Consider the following 26,199-nt stretch of genomic DNA (forward strand, 5'->3'; position numbering starts at 1 on the left):
TGTGCTGCAGCCAGCCGAGACTGAGTAGTGGGCACTGGGCACAGCTTCGATGAATTCATCTTAGAGAAACTCATCCTCCAGGCTCAGGCTGAAATCTGCTGGAAGCTGTCTCTCTAAGCTGGCTAAGGAGGGGGTGCTGATAGCAAACATCAGCAGCAGCCCAAAAACAGATGCTTGTTATTAAAAAGAACAGGCTGATAAAAAGTGGTGAATATAAATGCAGACTTAGTTTCCAACCATGAGTCAAAACATACCCAGTTTATTACTGCTTGTTCTGGGTAAAATGAAAGCGTGGAGTCTTGATTCATGAGAGGAAAATGTGGATGCTGAAAATGATCTAAGATTTTTTTTTGGATTAAGCCAGGAAAAAAAATAGGCTTTTGAAAATGTGGTGCCAGAAGGCAGATGTACACTCATGACTACAAGTAAATTTAGATTGAAGGCTAAAACTCTGCTGTGACCAAACCTTTTATGCACTGCAACACAGCATTAGCATGTGGGCATTCAAGTGGACAACCCCCTAGCACAATGGCCTGAGGCAAGGCTTTCAGATGCCAGGTGCAAAACTCACAGCCTCTGGAAAAGAGGTGGAAAGTGTCTTCCTGTGTCCTCCTCTCTCCTGCGTTGCTCTGGGGGTTTGAAAGACTTTGGGACTAACTCAGCAGACCCTGAGTCTGGTTTGTAGAGCCACCACTGCCTCTGAGCCACATGCTGACTTCCTGCTGCCCGCCTACACACTCCTAACTTCAGCTGTGTACTTGGCATTACTTGCAATGCATCTGCTTGCCTCAGAGCCAGCACCAGAAAGAAGCTGCTGTTGAGCTCAACTCTGTTAGGTGGGTGCTACAGAGTGAGACTTTTTTACTGAAGGTGTGAAAAGTCTTGTAGGGTTTTTTCATAGATGTACTTAAATTTATGTCAGATCCTATTTGACTTGACAAACTTTATTTTCCTGTAAATTTCTACATTTTTTAAGAATGGGAAATCAATTACATTTAAGCATTTCACTGTACAAATGGAAAGACGTATTATGTATTAGGCATCTTCCACAAAAAAAGTTTCCTATTTCAGATACTGAAACTATCTAAAACTATGTCTATTTCTGAAAACAAAAAAATACTTATTTTCCCATTTGACAGTCTTTGTCCATAACTTCATCATTTTTGTGTCTTTTTTTTTTTTTCTTTTCTTTTCTGAAAGGCAATACAAAACTAATGACATTCACATCAGCATTCCGTGCATGGCAGAGGACGTATGAAAATGGTTTTTATCCATCCCCTAATTCATCCAAACCCTTTTGCCTATAGAGTAAGAAGCTTTAATAAGAAGTTTGCAAACCCTTGAAGCTATAGCTCAGGCAAAACCGTTCTACTGTTTGCTGGAGCCATGCAGACAAAATTGAAAGAAAGCTGTGCTTAAAGCATTTGTAAAGCTTTTGCTGCCTCTGCTTTACCTGCACTTTAACAACAATCAGCTCCCTTGAAGTCAGGGGATCTTCTCTGAGGATGGATTCTCTTCTTTAATTTAAATTCTCAAACAAAAACAAAACCCAAAACAAAACAAAACAAAACAAAAACACTAAAAACCTCCCCAAAACAAAGCCCCAAAAAAACGTTGCTGCATCACAGCTGACCTGTGTGAAGAGCCGTTTAAGTCTGGTGCTTTAAAAACAGGAAGATGAGCAAGAACAGAAATATTCTAGAAATCTTGTCGTTGCCTACCCATCCATGAATGGGTGAGACAAGAAGGACAGAAAGTGAAGCTTCTGTGCTGCACAAAAGACACCGATAGTCATCTTTGTGAAGTTTGCACTTTGCCTCTCATTTCCCATAGCCCCAGCTGGGTGCTCTCAGCGTGGCATTGGTGAATGCCACAGCAACACAGCAGAGTAATAGTGAGAAAGGAGCTACCAGGGAAAAATGGTCAAAATCAGTTTGCAAATCATGTGGTGAGTGCAGAGGGTGACCTGGAGGTGGGGGGTTCACAGGAAAAGGCTGATTCTTTTTCCTTTCTCTGAGCTATGAACCATTCAACTGACGAAGTCCTGGGGATATTGAGGGGACTTTCCCAGTCAGTGGCACAGAAATTTCACTCTTCCTCACTTTGTCTCCCAGTGACTGCACTCCCCTTCTGCCCTGAATTCCCTGGAGTTCCCACCCTCAAAGTACCATTTCGTGCTTCTTGCCCCCCAGGAAGAAACAAGAGCTTTGTCACCCATGCCCACAGAGCTGGAGCTGCTCCCCAGGGACCAGCCCACTTCAGCACTTTCCCTTCCACCTGTTTGTCCTCTCCCCTTCCACAAAGGAGAACTTGTCAGTGCATGTGGTTACCCAAAGGGTTCATGTTCTTTAACTAATCAAAATCTTGCAACCAGAGAAGTCTGAGCCTTCAGTTGTTTAATAAGGCCAAGAGATAACTGCTGGCTAACAGTCTAATGTAGCATAAAATAAACCCAGTAACTGCTGGCTCATGAAGTATGCTGAGGCAGAACACAGTTCTCAGAGGATTTTATTGCTTCCCTTCATCTACAGAAAGAGTGACTAGGAGCAGCCCTTACCAGGACGATATACAAATCTCTGCCTCTCCCCAGCACTGTGACTATGTGTCGATGTTTATGAGACACCTGGTAATTTTCTCCTAATAATATTCCAGCCAATGTACACTACATAGTGCAGAGGTAGTTGGTGTTGGTGTTCTTGGCAAAGGACACAAAAAAGAAGAAGAGACTGTTGTGCAGAAATACAATTTGGGGGCTGATGTTGTGGGAAGGGTTTAAAATATCCACACAGATAGACATGAAGGCTGCATATCCTTTCACTGCTTTAATCAACCATTCCTTGTAAGAGCTTCAAGAAAATACAGGGGAAGCGATCACCCCAGACTGTTCGACGAAAATATTACATTCTCATAAAACGTACAACCTCTCTTTTAAATATACTTACTGCTTTAAACATTACTTCTCTTTTACTGGGTTGATCTTGGACTGAAATATCCCAGAGATATTCAGCTCCGAGGGGAGATGAACTCATCACTAACCCCCAGAGCAGCTGGGGAGCCTGTGGGTGATGTGAGGTCCCGCAGCCTTCAGCTGAGTTTGGCTTGCAGCTTGCAAGCAGAAGAACTGACCTCTGGTCACCACTATAGCAGCTCACCACTGCTATATATGACTACCCTGCTGAATGCCTCCTCTCTCCCACTAGTAACTTTAATCTTACTTTTTACCCTCAATGTGGAGTCAAGTTTATTTTTGGAAGCTCATTTTACAATTATTTTAGAAATGTTATTTCTAATTACAATTTAGAGGTGCTATTTTCTTTCTTTTTGATTAATCTGTTAAATAAATATGCAAATATATCTAGTGCTCTATAGAAAAAATACATACACACAACAAACAACCCCTGAAATAATAAAAAAAACAAGATTAATAAAAATATGTACAATATTACATATATGAAATGGCCATCTAGTTTTGAAACTATAATAAAACTTAATTGCACTTCAGTTGCATGACATAATCTAAAAAGAATCAGCATATATAAAATAATGGCACTGCCTTTTTAAAGAGAAATTGAGCATCTCCCTATTTAAAAATATAAAAAGAAGCCAACCAGCGTTGTCCATGCATTTACAGTTACAGTTACTGAATATTAGATAAATTTCTCCACTGAACATCTCAGTAGGGAGATGAATAATAGCTCTCCCACCCTCCTTTTTTTTTTGTTGTTGTTGTTTTTAAAAAAACTTATCCTCCTTTTTTTTTTTTTTTTTAAAAAAAAAAGAAAACTTTATCCTTCAAGACAGTGAAAAGTCTCCTTTTGATTGTGGCTTATATTCAATTGAGATTTAAAGAGAGTCAAAATTCTTATTCTGGATCTCCACACTTAGTGATAAGCATATATAATTACATGTTATTGATTTATAATGACAAAAAGAAAAGCTTGCTTAAAAACACTGTAGGAAAAAAATCAATGTAGAGTCAACAAAGTTCCCACAGCACAGCTCAGTATTCAAATATGTGCTTGTGGCAGGGCTGAGAAGTTTGACAATGTACTGATATACATATACTGATAGTGTTGTTAGTCACCTTGACCTTATTGGCTTCAGCTTGTTTGAACACCTTTGGAGCTGTGTGACTGCTCCAAAGTCGTGATGAGACGTCTTTACATACATGGAGCCAGAAAATGTCCTACGTGCACCCTGAAATCATGTCTTGTCTTGGGACCTTTTGCCCAAGTGTACATTTTCCCTGAGGAGATCTGCCTGCAGATACTGGGGCACTGAGCAACTCAAATAGATGCTTGGGGAACTGCTGAAGGGCTGTAACTGAGAACCATAATCACGATTTTGATTGGGCTTCATGTTCTAGTAAAGATCAGTGCTAGATAATGTTAGTACTTAGCCAGCTGAATACTTATCCTCCAATTGCTTCAGATGGAGAACATAAAATAATGCATTAGCAGAATGGCGTTTTCCAATGAAGGTGCTATGGTCAGTGAACAGGAACATCTGAATGGACTTCTCTTGGTATTCCCCATCCCACAGCTGACACACCTCGCTGAATGCTATTACCTCTGGTTGATTTTGCTTGCATTTTTTTGAGGCAGCCCAATTAGAAGTTACAATTCGCCCACCGTTCCAATATGCTTTCTTAAAAATGGCACAGACCACTGGTAGTAAATAATTTTCTTTCTGGCAGTTCATATCAATATAATGCACAGCATCATAGCTTAATACAAATACTTTACATAATAGACATACAATGACAAAACAAAAGCATATGACAATGCAGCTGCAGCTATTTTACTATATTACATTGTTGGGAGAGTTTCCTTTAAATCTCTTTGATCTTTTCTGTAGAATTTCAACTTCTGGTACCAGTAAACAAGCAGTATTTGTTTTGGTATTTTTAAAAAGAAGAAATAAAACGTGGAGGAAATAGAATTCAGAAGTGAGTGAGATCATAGAAAGGCCACTTTTAAAATATCATCAAACTGGTGTAACACAACAGTTACAGGGGAAACAAGCTTTACTAAGCTCAGCATCTCCTAAGTACAATTGAGCAGGGGAAAGTAAAGACCTATTCTTCTGGAATAAAAATACTGTCATCATCGCTGATGATTTCAAATTCCTTGATTTGTGCATGCACAATAGAGCTGGGGTCATTCTGTTTTATTAATTATACTAACTAACAGACTCATTAAAACATACACAAACTGGGACCAATGAAGGAGAGAGGGGGAAGAGCAATGAACACTTCAAAAACTCAAGGATAACTCTTCAAAAACTCAAAAACTCAAGGATAACTGTACAGATTGTTAAGATAATAAAGTAATGATGTTTATTATGTATCAGCTCATGTTTTCATTTCTTTATTCCCCCTCCCAAAAAGACTTGCTGCATGCCCGCAGACATTTTAAAACAACGATAAATAAGCTTTGTCCTTCTGGGTTTTCCTTGTTACAGAATAAGTCATAAATCATTATGTCACTTTTTGATTTTACTAGCAGACTTTCAATGCACCTACTGCTCTTCCAGGCTGTAAGGCATTTCTGATGAATTCTGCTGTTTTAGACATTGTATAGGAAGCCTTTTTGGTTTAAGCTTTTTGTTTTGCTCTTGACATTTGTTGCTCACTTACTCTTGTACCATGACAAGTTTAGTACCTTAAATACCTGTAAGATAGAGCAACTGCATACTTCTGTAGCTCCGCACAGCGAAGACACTGTATCTGGGGATCAATGATATACCCAGGACACAGTAAGTGTCCTCTGTGTAGTAATTGGGAACTGACAAATTTATGCAACTCTTGGGGCTTATTTCAGGTAGCAAATGTCAATTCTGTAACTCAGACATCATTTAAAAATGATTAAAAATGAAGACAACTTAAGTTTAATCGTGTTCAAAAGACATCAGTAGCACAGTGCATCTGTGAATTCTGGCCCAAGTTCCATGTGATTTTGATTTCCCCAGCTCTGATCTACTTAGTGAGTTGGTACCATTACACTCCACTCTTCATGTCCAGCTCCTGATGATTTTGTGTTTCGTCAATGGTGAGGAATTCGTCAGATGCTCCTGTTCGGTCATTTGACTGTTCTTTGTGAACCAAGTGCACCATTTCTTGTGATTTGCTGGCATCCCCATTTAATTCACTTGTCTTCCTGTCCTCCACTGCACCTTTGCCATTATTGATCACAAGCTTTTTCTTCTGCCCACATCTAGAAAGAAATTAAAAGGAAATAAGTGCCATAAATGGAGGCTAATGGAAATAAGAGAAGAAAATTCAAGTTAGTATTTAGAAAAAGGTGCTTAGAAATGAAACTTGCGTCTGTCAGTGCAGACCTGTGCAATGAAAGGCGTAAGGTGTCTCCACACTGCATATTTTATTTTTGAAAAAATCCACAATTATATACATAAAATTTTTCAGGATCCTACTAATTCAGTTGCTATCTAGTGTCATTATAGACAGGACTAACAGGCATTACTGAAAGCTAGAAAAGATTTTCTAAGGTGTGGATATATCCACATTTATGAACTTTGTATACATCCCAGTATATGGACAGGGTCATTGTACATCCAGACTTTGGACCATGTGGGCTGGATATTCTTCAGGGCAGTAGAAATTAATAGTTGGATGTCAGGATTTGCCCTAGTCCATTAAAACTCTGGATACACTGTGCTGAATATCCCACTTGTTGTCTTTGAATAGCCTAGTATAAACTGAATGCCCAGAGGTCTGTTAAGAGGTACACTAATTTTCTGAAGTTTTACTTTAAAGCATTTTCTTCTTCGTTGAAACAGATTTTGTTTGAATGACTAATTTTGCAGTTAAATTATGCCATTATGCTTTTGAAGTATGACTTTTTTCATGCTTACTGACTGGTAGGTGAGGATTATTTCATCCAAAGCAGCTCAGTTTGCTGTGTGAATGCTATGCACACACTTGGGAACGATTCCTGCTCTGCAACTATGAAATGCCGAAAGAGAGGCCACAGCCTCTCAAAAGAGCAGCTCAGCTTTTCTTTCCTGACATGATGGTCAGGCTGTGCCGCACCCAGTGTTGGACTCTGGATGGAGGGCCTAACACTTTTTACAATAGGAACCAGACAACGACGTTCTTCTTTGCAACAAGAGGAATAATAAAAAAATAAACAATCAAACAAGGAAACTGCCTCACACTGAACCTTGGGCCATTTTGTTTTGTTTTTGTGAAGATAACACCAATTTTATCAAGACAAGACCAATTAAACAGCAACAACAACAACAACCCTATAGTGAAGCAATTTGCTATTCGCTGAGAAAGACCAATTGCTTGGTGGAAGTGCTTGAGATCCCTGCTGTACTGACGTTGTAGCTATGAAGGCCAAGTCTATTGATTTCTGAATCAAGAAGCTAACTACCTTGAAACCAAAGCCTCCAGCCCACAAGCTTTTACAGGCAGCCAGAATGAGAGCAAAACTGGAGAAGCTGCTGTCAACATTCCTTTTAACTGACAGCATTATAAAAATAAATACGCAGTTCTCGTTTTTAAATAAATGAATGCTTGGAACATTCTCACTTTACTGCTTGGATAACCCTGGATGCTCAATCCACCTTTTTCACCTGCCCAGTTCCCTTGCAGCACAGCTGCAGAGCTACTTTCAGATGAGCTGATGCTTGTGTGCAGTGTGGTGACTGCATAGCAACTCCTTCCCTGGGTCTGCAGCAGATTATCACTTATCTGAATAGATTAATCTCTTAAATATTTTGATCCTAGTGAAAGAAACAATGCCACCTGTTTCAAGAATACCAGATTACGTCCATGCTTCAAAGACTGATCCTCATATGGACTGATGCATATTGGTAGGATCTAATCCATGAACTCATGCACACCCACAGACCCATGTGCACTTTTTCTCCTTGGGTCTCAGTCCCACCTGCATGGCAGCTCTAAGTAAAATATATGTTTTCCACTTGCAGTATCTAGGACATAATTTTTAGCTTTGAGATTGTTTCAGTTCTTGTCAGATGCAGTCTATATTTAGTCATACTGGCCCTATTTGTCTGTTTCTATGGTGTGTCTGGGCTAAGAGGGAGGAAACAATGGCAGCCTCTGCTTTTGTACGCAAAGCAGAGTGATACATAAATCAACAAGCCGTGCCATTCAGGGTGTATAACTCCAGAGTCACTTAACAGAAAGAAAGGTATAGATTTTTCCATCTCACCATGTGTCTTATCTCCATCTTATTTCAATAAGACCTCTAAAAGATATGTGGCAGTGCTTTATTCCAGCACCCACATCATGCTGTGGTGTGCTTCAAAGTGCAGGGCTACCTTACCTCCTCCGACTGCTGACGGCGATGCACACTACAAGGATCAATGCCAGTGCCAAGAGAGCAGCAACGATGATCAGCCATTCTGGGGACAGTCAAGGGAAGGGGAGAGAATGTGTTAATCTGTCCTGGGTAATTTTGCAGTTTCACAGATGCTTGTGCATTCTTTAAGTTGCACGACTTCTTGAATGAATGTTTGTTCACTTTGCAAATTGCTTCTGTGCAAATCAGGTACGTTTTCATCAGTCACATTGCCTATGTGATCAAAGAAAGTGCTCAGCTACACCCAGGCCAACACCAATGAAATACCTGGCCACTTCTGGCATCTAGAATCAGTGCATTTTAGATTGCATAGGTGAAGAGGAGTTGTGTCATTGATTTATTCCAAGAGCAGAAGAAAAGGCTTAGTGCTGACACATCTGCAATCCCACGTACAAAAGTAGGTTGGCTTTAAGGTAGAGTGAAATATCTACTTTTTTTTTTTTTTTTAAATCTTACTTTAAGGGAGATCTTTAAAAAGCCAAATCCTAAACAAAAAAAAAAAAAAAAAAAAAAAAATAGAAGGAACTACAAAACCAGGATAAAGAGGTAAAACTGGAAAGGACCCAAAGAGATCACCTCAGTTATATTTCACTTCAGTGAAACAGAATGAATAAGAGCATCTCTGAGAAATGTTCCATTTGCTCTCAGCATTTTTAATAAAGGAGATTTCACAACCTTCTCCATAGCCTGTTCTTCATTCCACAATATGTCCCAGAAAAAAAATGTCATTCTTTGACATCATTGTGTTGACTTCTTTCCATTTTATTTTAACATGCAATTCCTTTTCTATAACACTTATCAGATATTGTTTTCATGGAATATTCTCAGTTATGATACTTTGCATTTATCTTTACTGAATTTTCCCTGATTGTATATCAATTTATCAAAATTATTTATCTCTTAATCCTGTTCTCCAAAATGCATTATTTCTTTTATCTACGTAGTGCTAGAATATTTTATGAGTTGCAATATGCTCCATTTCTCAGACTCTCAGTGACAATGTGATTCAGAACAAAACCTGAACAACTATACTTGATGTACATCTTCATCTCTTATTTCAGTTTATATTATTATCATTATGTTCTTAAATTGTTAAAAGATATGACTTCAGAAACCTACCTGGTACCTGGGATGACCTTGGTTGTGATGTTATTGTCGTTGTTGCGTTCTCTCCAGGGTTAGGAGTGGGTTCAAAATTTCCCTTGGGTGAACCATGATCACCATCTATAATGGATGTAGATCCTAAAGATCAAAACTGTATGTTACTCCAAATATCTTTAGTGAATATTTAACAGGGAGGTTAAAAATGATGACTTCCACAATACAAAAAAAATATTTCTAGAAAGTTCACACTGAGGTCATTAAAAAGTATTCATATGGAAACCTATTACAAGGACTATAATCATCATACTCTGAATAACAAAGCTCAGGGTTTTTCCCTTTCCACATTCTCATATGTTTCATTTTTGATTATGCAATACTTTCATGAACCAAAACGCAATTGTAATTGCCTAGAAATTTTCTGGAGAGAAGGTAAAGACTTCTGAATGTTGGAAACTTTTTGAAGATGCTTTTGTTATATAAGTCAAAGATCTTGTCTGTTCCATGGAGAAAAGAGAATGACAAAAGAGTAGAGAGAGAAAAATAATTTGACAATTTGACTTTCTGATTTAAATTGAAAATGGTCAATATGGAGAAATTTTAAGGCTTTTTATTTTATTCCTATATAGAATGATAAGGAATTTCTAAAACTTTCCTATTTTCATAAAATAAAAGTATAGTACTCTGGATGGTTTTAAATTTGATAGCTATGTATAAAGTGGGACCTTAAAAATTCTAAATATTCTCTCTAATAGCAAAAATACTCTCTGTAAAATTATATATGGAGCCTCTGGCTCTTTTTAATAAGTTTTTTAATTTGGTTCTAAGACTGAATTAGATCTTAAGTTCAAATGCATACTTCCAGTCTCACATATTTCCTCTGATGGTCACACTGCTTGAAGTTTTATGTGATGACAGTAATATTTGTGGCCCACTCTGTTGCCATATGGGTATCCCATGTCTAAAATTATCTGTATGTTATAGATACAGTAGTTTCACATGGGACTACAACTTCATTATCAGTACAAAAACAGTATTACAGATCTCCACCTCTCTGAATTCTTCCAGACACTGATAGAGCAAATTAGACACTTACTCTAATCAGCTGTAAAATTCTTTTTCTGTCACACACATTGCAGCTCTCTTCTAGCCAGCCTTTCTGATCTCATTTCCTAATGGCAGCTGGCAAATACAAAACTAAGAAGTGCATTTTCCTCCTGTTAAGCATAGCCAACAAGTAGTTGAACGTTCCAGATGTTTTCATTATATTTGTTAGCAAGGAACTTATTGACCCTTCAGTTGTTTTGTACTATCTCACCCCAAAGGACAGAGCACTAACTCAGCAACTATGGGACCTAATCTAGCCTCCAAGAAAGCTGAGTAAGATAAATGTAATGACTTGTCTACTTGACATGTCAGCGGATATTTTTTAAGGTGCTTTAAATCACCCTCGTGAAATGGCAGAGCTTTTTCACCAAAAAGGCCCTTAGAAAGACATTTATTAAAGATTTCTGTGTTAAGAGAACTGCTAAATTTGCTCTTCCCCTCCCCTGAGCCCTGAGAAGAAACAGGATTTGATCATGTCTCCTGGTGTTCTGGCTCCTGGGAAGTGCCTGCAGAAGGCAGGGAAGTCTCCTCAATTGCGCTCTACATTTCATTTTGATGACATACTAGATTTTCTTCTTTTTGACTCTTATTTTTTGGATTCTTTCAGTAGACTGATTTGTTATTCCACTGTGGCACTTTGACAAAAGGTCAGTCATTAGTGGGATGTCAGACAACAGCTTAAACATTTCTGCAGAGGAAAGGCAAGTGAAAGGAAGGAGTATACTACAGGAAGCCATTCATTTGTTTGGAGGAAGCCTTTAAATAGTGCCTGTCAATATATTAAGGAATCTTTTTCACTCAATACAGCTATAGAGGGCAATGTTACAAATGAAAGAACGCTTCAATAAATTAACTTAAAAAAAACCCGACAACAGTAGTGTCCAAGTAGTCCCCTTGTACTACGTTTTACAAAGGGTAGGTAAGTGAGAAAAATAAGGAAGTTTTAAGAAGAAGGCCTTATGAAACTTTGCCAGGGCACTGGCAATGCAAATATTCTACACAGGCATTCACCTTGAAAAAGGTCTTAAAACCAGTCCTTACAGGTTTTATATGATCAAAACAGAAAGGTAGCAAACATTTTTTCAAAGTTTGTAATGTCTGTACAGTAAATTAAGGAGGCTGCTTGGACTAATTAAGTTAGGGCAGTGGGTGTCAAGAAATGGGTTTGTCATAGTAGGAAACAGTTATTAAAATATTTATCTTTCCAATAAAATGCAAATACACATTTTGCATTTATATTGCTGTGCCTATGTCAAAATATTTTAACCGCGGTTTTGGTAGATTTGATTTTACTGTGTCTACAAAAAACTCTGGAAAAAAAAAAAAAAGGAAGAAAAATTCTACCTGATAGCATATGAATTCACATTAATTATTTTAAATAGACTCCACCAAACCTAGTGGAGTTATCCCAGGGTAAAAGTGTAGAGAGAAATCAAACATACCTAGAAACATTTAGCTGTCACTCCAAATTCCATTTTCAAATCTTTCAAAATTAATGTTTTCATTGGAAGCAAATTCTAACTCCTAACCATTATGAATAATAAAATTATCTTTAAAGTGCTTGCTGTAAGACACATACATAGCATATGTAAGTATATGTATGTTTTACATATACAAGTATATAATTATGTTTGTGTGTAAAGAATGACCACAGAGCATTGGCCAAACCTGACAAAGTTCCACTAACTTCCAGGAAAGTGCATGAAAGTAGTATTTAGGTTAGTGTGTGAGATAACTAGATTCTGGAAAAAAAAAAAAAAAAATTAAAAAATTGCTATTAGCATGATGTGTTTAAGAACAAGGAAAAGTCCCCCAATTTCCCGTACTACTAAGTTGCCAAAAAAAAAAAAAAAAAAAAAGATATTTGTAGTGTAGTAAAGTAAACATGGTTACTGTTAACTGCACTAACTTTATCAGAAGAATAACACTTAAGAAACTGTTCACAAAGGAAATGTCAGTTAAAACCCACTATATGTAGCTATAATTATCATTGGCAAGATACCAATAGCAGAGGTAACTAGGCAGGAAAAAAAAAAAAGAAAAAGGACTGCAGAGAGAATTACTTTTTCTTGATATGTATTCCACTGACACAGAAGGAATGAGGACAGGGGAAGAGTGAAAGACTATTAAGTGTTACAGAGATGTCACTTGCGACCATCAAATAGGAAGAAAAATGCTAGCATGGGGAAAAAGCTTATGCTTTTTCATTTTATGAGATATGTTGTCACATACAGATAGTAAAATGTAAGAAAAAGTTATTTGCAAAACACTGCTTTGGCAAAAGTCCTCTGCTTTGCAGAGAAAAAGATTTCCTTTCATGGCATCTTAGATGTGGATCATAAAAATATCTAGAAATGCCAAAAGCAATAATAACCAAAAAAGCAAATTAGCATAACTGAAAACCCTGGTTAGTGCAAATACTTTCAGGGGATCATCGTTGTCCCAAACGATAATTGACATGGAAAAACGAAAACCATTTTAATTTATACTTCTTACTAGGAGGAAGAGGGGTCTGTAACTGATTGTGATGATCATCAATGTCTGAAAAAACTCCAGGTACCAAATTGACATAAGAGCCGTCTGTGGTATTTGCTTGTTCACTTTCACTTCCAGGCTGAGCGCTGGGTGCCAACGGCTCTTTGGTAGCTTCCTCCCGGCTGACAACATCCATGGACTCTGTGACTGCCATGATGATGGCACGATCAGCTTTAAACGTTAATGCCCACCAAACCACCACCCATGTTATTGCCCTCTTTCCGGTATCACAGCAAGGCAGAAAGGATGTCCTTCTGCCTGGTTTAAAGCACGGCAGGAGAAGGATGAGCAGAAGGCCTCCCCTTCCTCTCCCACGCTGCCACTGGCTTTTGAGACACTTAAGCAAAACTTGTTTGTCATGTTGGATGGAGATGTTGGCTGTATCTATGTATCCCAGTGACAGATGGAGAGGGAAGACCTTCGGAAGAAGAAACCACAGCAGCAAAAACCTGACCCTGTAACTCAGGAGTGAGCAGCCATACCACAGCCCGATCTGTGGTGTTGTGCCTGTGACTCCCCTAGTGAGGAGTAAGGAATGGAAGGCAGAATTAACGGGATATAAATCTTGTGTGATTGCTCTGCTCTCATCATCAGGACAGTCTTCCTTGGTGATGGTGTCACTGCTGAGTCACAGGAGCAGATCACTCAATTAAGTCCACCAGAGCACCTCCACCACACCAATCGCAGCACCAAAGCATACCAAGCCTGACCCCACCGATGAATAATATGGGAGGATGGGGCTGGGAATTCAGGATCACCAAGGCACATGACGTGCATAAGAAGAGACAGGAGGCCACCTGGCAACATGCTTCAGCAAAGACCAGAAACCACCAAATGTACCGGGAAGAAGTCCCCTGCGACTACTCCAGAAGGTTGTTCTAATAACAGCACAGATCCCACCACAGGAAATTTTTGGGTTGCAAGTCCGCAATAGGGTTGTAGATCCCCAAGATGAGAAAGGTAGTGAAAGGCATCAAAATCAGAAGAAATAATGCCTCATTTCACACAGCATGTGAGAAATGAGCATGATCCATTATTCTTACTGGTACCCGTCAGGAGAGAGTCATCTCCAGCTTCATTCGTACTATCAGGATTCAGCCCGTGGAGGACCTCACCCCCATGGGCATCTGTGGAATGTGTGATGCCTTCAGTGCCCCATCCTGCTTCATTGTCTGAAGACAGAGGTGGCTGAGTTGAGTCTTCATGATGAGCACCGTCAGGAGTGGCAAGAGCTGTTACGATGACTCGAGGTGTCCACACTTCCTGGGTTACATCTGCTGGTTCCAGAACATCAATTTTGGCTGTTGCTGTTGTGATGTGATGATGGCTAAGTTAACCTCAAACATATTTGCAAAATCCCACCTTATCAATTTTTCTCTGTTTATTTCATTTAACAAGGTCTACCTTTTCCTTGGGGAAGGGTTGGGGCAAGCAAACAAGATCTGTATCTGTCATTATTATTATTATTGTTTTTTATCTATTCCTTTAACTGTGATTTATTGATTATTCGAATAGTTGCTTACTCATTTCCCCAAATATCAGTGATCTTGGAAGTATATAAAAACTGTTTAAAGTATAGATAGCAGCTACTGCTATAGCTACCTGATTATTTAAGATTAAGATCATCATCATCAATCTAATAAAATCTCCTTTCTAGTGTATTTTTCATCTCTGCTTTTCCATGAGATTATCATAAGAGTGCATGCTGGTCTCCCAACAGACGAATTCAAAATGAATTCTAATGGAAAATAAAGGAAATAAATTTTTTAATTAACATCCGTCCCACAATCACTCATATGGTGCTCTTCTCTAAAGAGACTGCTGCTGATGAAAAAGAGTACGGATGTCAAAAAAACACGCAAAAATAGCATAGCCTAACTAAATGCCCTTGCAGTAATTGCAAATGCTCCAAAATATGAATAGAATAATAAAGACTAATATGCATGCAAAATTACAGCACTGAAAATTAACATTGTGAAACAAAATGACACACCAAAACATGCATTTCCAAACAACGGGAGCCTAAAATGTTATCTTGGAAAATATCTAGTAACAACTATTTAGAAGGGAGAAAAATCATATTATTTTCAGAATGGAATGTGTATTAGAATTCCTATCATTACATAGGAATAAGATTAGAATGACTTGTTAGAAAGCAGTTACAAGCACTTAAATAGGTTGTCACATCCTGTTGTGTTCTTTTGTTTGTTTGTATGTTTTTGTTTGTTTGTTTCATTTGTAATTGATCTGTCAAACTACGTAGAGCTTAACAAGCTGATGACAATAAACTGTGAAGCTTTATATGATCCTTTCCATTCTTGGAAAACAAAAGGAAGAAGTAGAGAAAAGAACTGTTTTTTATCAACACAAGTTTTGGTTTTCATAGCTGTTTGGAAAATCCCAGGAGTTGTGATTTAAAGGAATCCTGAAGAAAATGGAAGTTGAAAAGGGAAAGCATAAATTTTAATTTTTCCCTTAGAGTTTTATTTTACTTAATAAAATACGAGAGATGTAACATTTCAAATGCACTAAAACATCATAAAAATCCAGTATCAACAAATAAATTTTTAGGATAAAAATTCAATATTGTGATGGTGGATAACTCAATAGGATACCATACATAAGATAGGAATTGAACCTTGTAGATCTTCATGAACTGTAATAAGTTATTTTAAAATTTACTGTACTAATGGTGTCTGTGGTGATCCTAAAACCAGGGATGAATAGACATGAAAAACTGTTTTTAAACATACAATTCAGTTACCTTTAAAAAATATAAAATAATAATTTTCTCTGTATCACCTTCCACTAAAACTTAAATTGAAAAAAAAAAAAATATGGAGGGCATAAGAAACAGTGCACCCAGGAAAAAGCAGACTGAATGGATAGCATTTCTTGTTTGGATGTTCACATGCAACAGAATTATAAATCAGTTTGCACTGCAAGTCTACAACAAGAATATAGATCCCCAAGATGAGAAAGATAGTGAAAGGCATCAAAATCAGAAGAAATAATGCCTCATTTCACACAGCACGTGAGAAATGAGCATGATCCATTATTCTTACTGGTACCCGTCAGGAGAGAGTCATCTCCAGCTTCATTCGTACTATCAGGATTCAGCCCGTGGAGGACCTCACCCCCATGGGCATCTGTGGAATGTGTGATGCCTTCAGTGCCCCATCCTGCTTCATTGTCTGAAGACAGAGGTGGCTGAGTTGAGTCTTCATGATGAGCACCGTCAGGAGTGGCAAGAGCTGTTATGATGATGGTTGAATCAGCTGTGAATTCAACATGCATCCTGCTGTGCCCCTCATATACCCATCACATTCAAGTCTCCTGTTCACCTTAAACCACTGCTACGCTTTTCACACCACAGAGGGGGAGAAGAGGGATCTTTTGCCCCCTGTACATCCTCATCACTCTCTCAACATTTTGAACAGAACTTTTTGCTTGTTATTCACATGCACTTCATGACTTAATCCAACAGAGTCCTAAGGACAGTGGATGCAGTGAAAGGCCATGGAGAGAGGTCAGGATAATTCCTGCCCTGTATCTCAGGCTGATCACAGAGCTTCAGCACCACCGTCCAGTGGTGATACAGTGCATTTTACCTTACAGATATCAGTAGTGACAGTAAAGATCCCATTCTACAACCGTTGACGCCCCTTTGTTGCTTAAGACTATGTGAGTAGTGACAAGTTAAAAAAAGTGCTTTTAATTTGTATGCCTTACTTGTAGAAAGAAGGGTTTGTAACTGATTGTGATGATCATCAATGTCTGAAAAAACTCCAGGTACCAAATTGACATAAGAGCCGTCTGTGGTATTTGCTTGTTCACTTTCACTTCCAGGCTGAGCGCTGGGTGCCAACGGCTCTTTGGTAGCTTCCTCCCGGCTGACAACATCCATGGACTCTGTGACTGCCATGATGATGGCACGATCAGCTTTAAACGTTAATGCCCACCAAACCACCACCCATGTTATTGCCCTCTTTCCGGTATCACAGCAAGGCAGAAAGGATGTCCTTCTGCCTGGTTTAAAGCACGGCAGGAGAAGGATGAGCAGAAGGCCTCCCCTTCCTCTCCCACGCTGCCACTGGCTTTTGAGACACTTAAGCAAAACTTGTTTGTCATGTTGGATGGAGATGTTGGCTGTATCTATGTATCCCAGTGACAGATGGAGAGGGAAGACCTTCGGAAGAAGAAACCACAGCAGCAAAAACCTGACCCTGTAACTCAGGAGTGAGCAGCCATACCACAGCCCGATCTGTGGTGTTGTGCCTGTGACTCCCCTAGTGAGGAGTAAGGAATGGAAGGCAGAATTAACGGGATATAAATCTTGTGTGATTGCTCTGCTCTCATCATCAGGACAGTCTTCCTTGGTGATGGTGTCACTGCTGAGTCACAGGAGCAGATCACTCAATTAAGTCCACCAGAGCACCTCCACCACACCAATCGCAGCACCAAAGCATACCAAGCCTGACCCCACCGATGAATAATATGGGAGGATGGGGCTGGGAATTCAGGATCACCAAGGCACATGACGTGCATAAGAAGAGACAGGAGGCCACCTGGCAACATGCTTCAGCAAAGACCAGAAACCACCAAATGTACCGGGAAGAAGTCCCCTGCGACTACTCCAGAAGGTTGTTCTAATAACAGCACAGATCCCACCACAGGAAATTTTTGGGTTGCAAGTCCGCAATAGGGTTGTAGATCCCCAAGATGAGAAAGGTAGTGAAAGGCATCAAAATCAGAAGAAATAATGCCTCATTTCACACAGCATGTGAGAAATGAGCATGATCCATTATTCTTACTGGTACCCGTCAGGAGAGAGTCATCTCCAGCTTCATTCGTACTATCAGGATTCAGCCCGTGGAGGACCTCACCCCCATGGGCATCTGTGGAATGTGTGATGCCTTCAGTGCCCCATCCTGCTTCATTGTCTGAAGACAGAGGTGGCTGAGTTGAGTCTTCATGATGAGCACCGTCAGGAGTGGCAAGAGCTGTTATGATGATGGTTGAATCAGCTGTGAATTCAACATGCATCCTGCTGTGCCCCTCATATACCCATCACATTCAAGTCTCCTGTTCACCTTAAACCACTGCTACGCTTTTCACACCACAGAGGGGGAGAAGAGGGATCTTTTGCCCCCTGTACATCCTCATCACTCTCTCAACATTTTGAACAGAACTTTTTGCTTGTTATTCACATGCACTTCATGACTTAATCCAACAGAGTCCTAAGGACAGTGGATGCAGTGAAAGGCCATGGAGAGAGGTCAGGATAATTCCTGCCCTGTATCTCAGGCTGATCACAGAGCTTCAGCACCACCGTCCAGTGGTGATACAGTGCATTTTACCTTACAGATATCAGTAGTGACAGTAAAGATCCCATTCTACAACCGTTGACGCCCCTTTGTTGCTATGTGAGTAGTGATAAGTTACAAAAAGTGCTTTTAATTTGTTATTCTGTTTATGGCAGTAGTAAGAGCAATTTTCTTCTCAAAATGAAATTCATATTTTGGAATTACTGAAGGATTATAATCATCAGAATTACTTTGTTCACAAAATTAAAAATAGATTCTGAGGATTGTCTGATTGAGAAAGGGTTAAAGTTACACTTCCTCTTATTTTAGTACAAATAAGTCATGTTCTCATATCATAATTTTGGAATATACTTCAATGGCATAAATGGTATGTGCTATACCAAGCGGCATCATAAATTCAGTGGTAGAGTTGTGTCATGTCAGATTTCTAAATTCCTTTCTCTCATAATTCTGTGAACCAGAGTGGTGGATGTTTTTCAAAAATCTATGAAAAGAACACTCTTCTACCAGATCATTATTCACAGATTAAAAGCATTAACCCGTTTAGATACAAGTAACATAATTATGAATTCAACATTATGGTAATAACTGTTTGGCAACACAAATTAATATAACATATATGTATGTACCGAACTGCATGCAACTCCACAGTCACGCTTAACTGAAGAACAGAAAGCAATAGATGTGTTACTGGTAAGTATAAGATAAATGTTTTCTAGAGAGCTAAAATCTCACCACCATTCAGGCAAGTTATGTCACTGTCCTAAAGAGATCAGTAAACTACTCCTCTCTACAGTCATGCAATGTTGTTTCAAAACTTGCCACCAGAGAGATAGAAGTGATTAAATATGCATAGCTGATATTATTAATAGTACCTGTATTGGAAGACTCTTTTTCATGATTATTTTCTCTGGAAGGAATAATTCTATCCATTACAGGGGCTTGTGTGGAATAATCCTCTCCCTTGTCCCAGCCTGGATACACCAATTGGTCTTGCGCTGAGTCATTCTGTCTGGCCCCATGACTGGAGGCCATAGCTGTTATGATGATGGTGAAGCAATTATGAACTCAGTATATAAAGATCCATTTCTCATATTATTCTCCTCTTCGGTTCTTGTCTCTATGACAGGCCTTGCTCACATGTCTACTACATTTAATGGCAAAGAGAAGTAAAGCAGTTTTGCTTCTCATTCTGGTTTATGTTTAGAAAAGCTGCCTACCATCACCAACAGGATTGAATCCTTCCTCAAACTGAGCATATGCTTTTCAGAATCAAGATACCTCATTGATTTCTAAAAGTATTTCCCTGAGTCTTGCTTTTCATGACTTCGTATTGGTTGAATATCAAACCAAAATCCACTGATGCATAAGAACAAAGAAGGCAGAAATAACTGGAAGAACCTGATCCACCAGTAAGATTTTAATCACAGAATTTGAATGTATTGACTATACCCAACTTTTCCCCCTCAAAATGTCACTATTTTATTAGTTGCAGCCTCTCCAGAAAAAATAAAAAAGCAAGTCTGGCAGCAGGGAAGGTTGGCAGATGCAGATTTGTGAATGATGCACATAGTATATGAGTGAACAATTGACTGGAAGATATCTGATATAGCAATTATATAGAAATATAAAATATTTTGCATATTAAGCAATCTGTAGTTTTTATTAGATAGTCACAACTAAAGAGTACCCAAATCTTAACATATGCCCCATTAAAAACACCTCCAACCTAATAAAAACCAAACAAATAAATAAAACAAGAAAATTACCATAGGAAGTAAAAAATTAAATTGCTACTAGGCCAAATTATATTGCTATAATAATGTAATATAATATTTATATATCTATCAGTAATATATTGCATTGCATCACCAGATTTTTAAAGGATGTTGATGAAGCACCTGGAGTTGATATCTTAGAAGAATGTAGACCTGGGGACTGCTAAAGCAGTGAGCTACCTTAAACTTTTGCTTAGATTTAGGTGAAGGAATATATGCACATGATACAGCATCCCAAACAATGTCTATGATATACTCGTCTTCATTGGTCTGTGTTTGATAATCAGTAAGAGCAGATGATGACTGTTGGCAGTGCTTAGTATAGCACATCAGTCATTAGCTAGACAGACACTCACAGGAACATCAACTAATATTTATCAATTTTCAGTTACTGGCTTTACAGTAGAATTGAATCTTTTGTTTCAATTTATTAGACTGATGGAAGAGAGAAGCCTCTCTTTTATTCTACAGTATGCTTCTTTTTTCTTCACTTCAGTATCATCTAGTCAGATTTCAAAAGTGGAGTGAGTAGATATTTTGGATACTATTTTTTAGTTAAAATTGCTGATTTAACAAAAACTGTAGAAAACGGGTCCAATAATGGCTTTCAAGAGGGGTGTGAACACAGCTCTCAAATATGCAAAAAATGCAACAGACATTATTATCTTTCTATTTAAACATTTACTGTTTCCTACAGATATAAGCCTGGTAGATAGCCTGGTAAAGAGTTGTGACTGCATGTGATAGAACACAAAATGTAGGAGACAATTGTAGTATTAATCCACTATAGGTATTGACACACAGTCCAAATGAGAGAGAAAACAAACCTCCAGGACTGAGCCTGAATAATAGATTTTATATATATGTATAGAATGCAACCTGCAGATTCCTGTTGCTCAGGTTTGTTCACAGAACATCTGATATGGCTTCAGATTGCAAAATTGTTAGTAAAAACATTCTAAAATTAAACCTTAAGTAAACCCTGATAACTTACTAAAATCTGACCTGTAGTATTACCTGTATAAGGAGTTTTCTTTTCAATATCATTTTCACCTGGAAGAGTAAATTCTTGATGTTCAGTACTCCCAGTTGTATTTGCAGGGTTTTGTGCTTGACTGATCCATCCAGAATGAGCACTGTGTAACAGTGGATGTTGGGTTGGTCCTTGATGCTTTTCATTTTCACTTGTAACTGGTGCTGATAAGATGATGATTGAATCAATAATGATCAAAATACCCAACACCAGTCATATTATCCTTATCTTCATGGTCTACGCAGTAAGGCTGGATTTTGTTTTGCTTTTCTTTTTTAATTGTTGCATTTGGTGTAAAAGATGAAAGGAAGCAAAGCTGCTTTGAAAACCGAAGCTCATTTTGAACACAGAAGCTCCACCAGGAACAGAGGAAGATTTAGTATCCCAATGACCAATGGCAGAGAAAAGCTATAGGAAAAGCAGTGGAAGAACACATAGGGAACACCAACTTGCATCTCTACTTCATATTTATTAATACTAACATAACTGTTGGGTCTGCAGATTCTGGGTTTATGAAAGTGAAAGAGATGATGAACTTTCTCTTTTGAGTTAATATCTCAATTACACAATTGCAAGGCAAGGAATTCCTATCTCCAAGGAAATTGTCATTCCTTCTGGGACTGAAAGAATATTCAGTGGGATGGAGAAAATAAATAGGTTTGTATATTTGAGGTTGAAACGCATACTAGCTTTGAACTCAGTAATAATTAAACCTAAAATAAATTAATTGCTTGCTGTTGAATTTGGTGTTTACACAGCAGAAAATGCAGTCAGAAGTCATCTGAAATACCACCACCATAAGAGATTTTCTAATAAACAGTAGAAGTCTTAGAAAAAGACATGCCAAAAAATAAAATAAAATAAAAATAATAATACTTGTAATAGTAAGATGAATATTAGAACCCAATTAAAAAAAATGCATTAGGTAGCAAACATTTCCATGAGTGATACATGGATACATGAAAGGTAAAATAAAGACCCTTTACCAGAGGATGCAAAGAATGAATTGGACCTGTTACATATGCACTTAGTCACCTGCTAAAGAAACCTATGCCAAGCATTTTCCTAGAAGAACAGAAATGGAGGAATATATATCTTCACATTTCAAATGATGAAATGTTCACAAGGAGATCATTCTTGCAAATGTAATTCATTATTTTTGTAATTAAAACAAATATATAGAGAGATTATCCTGTACTATTTGGTGCTGAATTTGCATCCAGTAGGACTATATGTTAAAATTAAGAAGTGTATTAATACAACTAATTTAACAATGCTTCAGAATTAAAAGAAACTTTTCACAGAAATTCTTTCTAGGTGATTATAGCTTCTGCCCTGTGTCACCTGGATAACATTACAGTGCTCCCAAAAATCGCAGGATCAGAAAGAATTGTACCTAGCCATTGGAGGCAGATCATATAAATCCAAAGAAGTACTGCTGTAAGTAGAAAATGCCTGTTTTTACAGAAGGATAAGAAAGCTTTCCACAAGTCCACCTGAAATATATTTATTTTCAGTGCAATCTAATTTTATGCAATTACAAGACTAGCCCCTAATCCAGCTGTAGAAAGCTATGCCTTCAGCTATTCAGTTTTGCCCTTCACTTTAACAGGGTATAGCCAAAAATGAAGTTCATATTCAACTATGTTTTAAAAAAAAATTACTGGAGACTATTTGTGTACACAACAAAAATAGCTGGAGAATGCATTCCATAGGCCTTTGCACACAGAGGTTTTTAGGCTTGAAGAATGTGAGAACATTTTCAACAGCACAGTTGGCTGCTGGCACTAACACTGGTAGGAAAAAGTTCACATTTGTCTGGAGGTAGTGTATTATCCTTCATAGCACAGTTAGGAACGTAATGTTTACTCTTCCACTCATAATGAATCCTTAGCAGTAACGGATCCTAGGCTGAGCCCTTTGTGTCTTGAAGACCACAGTTTAATTTCAGCTGGATAATTTTTTAACTTTGCCAAATGTATACTACCAGCATTATCTTATTATCCCAAACTAATTAATTTACTTAAATTGATCCAAGCTTTATATCTGCAGATTTTCCACCTACATAATTTTCAAATATTGCCCTAAATGTTTCTGTAAGTAGCCTTATGGTTTTACATGTGTACTAAACAATGGAAAGAGTAGGAGGTTACTACTGAATTTTGTCATATTTGTATCTGACAAGAGCTTGTTGTTCAGGAGGCCTGATTTAACCGAGAAGTTATGATTAATCTAACCTTTATGTTTCTGAATCACCAGCTCCCTTCCTCTTCTTTGTCTTCAGATTTTACGATAGGAATTTTGTAGTTAAAAAGGGAAATTTTTTTTCCTCACCAAGCTGGGTCACCAAAATGTTACACATTGCAATCTGCTTGGTTTTATTGTACTACTGGCAGTGCAAGTTTAAAAACCCTGGAGACATGGGGAAAAGTGGCAAGTAATGAAGATCAGTTGTCAAAGATAGATTTGGAATGGTAGATGAATGCTACAGATGCCACCTCTGAGGGCTCTAGCACAAATAATGTATAATTGAAGCTAATAGTATAGGAATTATAATCAGCTGCACCATAAGTGAGTTATATTTCATTGAATTATGTCATAAATCTGACTATTATCTGAAATGCTAAATTGCTTTACCCCTGCCCGCAGAGCTAGGATATTGCTCCTCTTCATCTGTATAAGAGGGGTTCCAATGATCTTGTGTGGAGATTTCCAGAAGCACTCCATGTTGCAAGTCCATAGCTGTTAGGACAATGGAGGATTCAATGCTGATCATGCTGTACGTCTATCATTATTACTTTACTGTTATTGTGTGCCATAAAGATAATGGATTATGGAAATTCATGCATAAATGGATCATAGTCTCACTACTCTTCTTATCAAATCCCTTTAGATCAAACCACTAGGTTTTATTCTTTGTATCAGACAGATGCAAAGTTTCCCAAGAGTAAGGGGGAAAAGCAATAGAAGAATAATGTACAGCAGAAGTAGTGCAAGGCTATTACAGAAGTTACAGACATTTAAATTCTAGTTTGAAGAATAATGCTCTAACTAAAAAATATAGTAGATGCCTGAGTACATGTAAAACATGCTTGCTAAGTACTCAAGTATTGAGATTCATGTTAGAATATCCACAGAGCTCAACAGAAGTAATCAGCAAAAATCTGAAAGCACCATGACTGCCAATAGAAAGCCAATATTAGTCAAGAAAGTTATAATACGATTGAACTGGTAAAATAAAACTGCTACAAGAAGCTATGACCAGAGATTGTACACATTTTCACCTGGGGAACATGCAGACACCACTAGGCCATAGAGTTTGTTTGAACATTATATGTTATGTGGAATAAGTCAGAGAGTAAAATGCAGAGTAAAAGCTAAAGAAATTAATACCAGAAAAACCTAAAATGTAGGCAAAAGGATAAAATTCCCTAAGCAAGCTGAATTGCTCATTTTGTATGTTCCTCTAATACCAAAGACTACTGCTGAAAATCAAACAGAAAAATCCTCCACTGCATTCAGAAAAAAAAGTAAGATGCTTATAAGCACAGATTTGTTTACACTACTGAGTGCACAAGTGCACAGAATAGAAGACATTAAGATGTGCTTAAATTATATTAAATTACATTCAATTACAAAAAGAAGAAAAAAAAGGAACAAGTTATTATATTTGAATGAATGAAAGCCATATAGTATGGTTATCAATGACAAAATATATACTGGATATATATATAAAATATATACTATAAAAAAAAAAAGGAAACGGAAATGCCTGAGGGTGGGGGACATTCCCTGGTTATGAGGCCAAGTAGCACCTACTAGGTGCTTCATTGAACACAGTGTTTGGCTTCAAAACCTCATATGTGGAGATCTTCTGGTTTTAAAAGAAAATTATTTTAACTATGGATGACTTTTTAGTTAAGAAAGAGTTATCAGATCATCACTGTGGTACTATGCATACCAGAAAAAAAAGAAAGAAAGAAAAAAAGGTTATGAAAAAGGTTATGTAAATCTTTCGGTTGTGGTATTAGATCATGCCTAAATATTTTTGGTCAAAAAAAAAAAAAAAAAAAAAGGGATGATATTAGAAAAGTGTGTGGGAAGAGTGCAGAAGGTGGCAAACATGAGAGTGTATGGTAGCACTTCCTAATGAAATGAGAACCTAGGCTTTGATATCCCCATATTGTGGCCAAACATCTTACAAAAAGCCAAGAAATCTACTAAGAAAACATATCAAAGAATCGTGTTCAAGCTCTGTATTACATTTCAATCATGACACATATGTAGATTATAAATAATACAAAACAGAACTATTTTAAAATTGTTTCCTATACCTGAACCCACCCACCTACAAACCAAACCAAACCAAAAAAAAAAAAAAAAAGGGAAAAATGATAAGCATGTCCTTCAGGAAGATAATGAATGAATGAATGTGTTCAAATTGGGATAAAACTGTGATGTCAATTTTAAGTAATGATAGAACAGATATCTATTCAACTAATATGGGTCTTATAAGATTTTTCCAAGGGAAAAGGAACATTCATGAGTAATACTTGATAGAAGAGTGTCCACTCTTTAGGCAAAATACATGCAGTAAAGGAGGAGGAACATAAGATTTGTTACATAAAAGAAAAAACAAAACCAAAAACAAAACACACATCCAAAGAGAAGGGAAGTTCCTTACTAGTACTTGGAGCATACTCTTTCTTGGCCACACTTATATCCCATCCTGGAAACACCGTAGGGTAAGTCGTCTCCTCTGAAGAGTCTTCGTCATCCGAACCGTTGCCGCTTGAGGTCACATCTGCTGTGGTGATGTTAAATCTGCCATGAAGCCCTAACCCGCAAGGCCTTCTGCTGGCAGCAGTTATGCTTTGCTGTCTCCCCTGCATGCAGCCCTCCGCCACTGTGGAGGCTGAACAGCACCGTGCTTGCCACGGACTGTATCTCCTACTCGTTCTTCCTCC

General features: G+C 37.9%; 1 protein-coding gene across 1 annotated transcript in view; it reads right to left on the reverse strand.

Annotated features, from left to right (window-relative positions):
• Window positions 1-2,927: 2,927 nt before the first annotated feature.
• CD44 (CD44 molecule (IN blood group)) overlaps window positions 2,928-26,199 on the reverse strand; it is a 62,839-nt gene continuing 39,567 nt past the window's right edge. Inside the window, exons 7-9 of the mRNA XM_084288422.1 lie at window positions 9,471-9,593; window positions 8,316-8,394; window positions 2,928-6,215 (exon numbers count right to left, since the gene is read on the reverse strand). Of these exons, the coding sequence (XP_084144548.1) occupies window positions 5,999-6,215; window positions 8,316-8,394; window positions 9,471-9,593 (419 nt within the window). The 3' untranslated portion in view covers window positions 2,928-5,998. The remainder of the gene's footprint in view (window positions 6,216-8,315; window positions 8,395-9,470; window positions 9,594-26,199) is intronic.

Source organism: Netta rufina (genome assembly GCF_964035555.1).
Source record: "Netta rufina genome assembly, chromosome: 5".
Taxonomy (NCBI): Eukaryota; Metazoa; Chordata; class Aves; order Anseriformes; family Anatidae; genus Netta; species Netta rufina.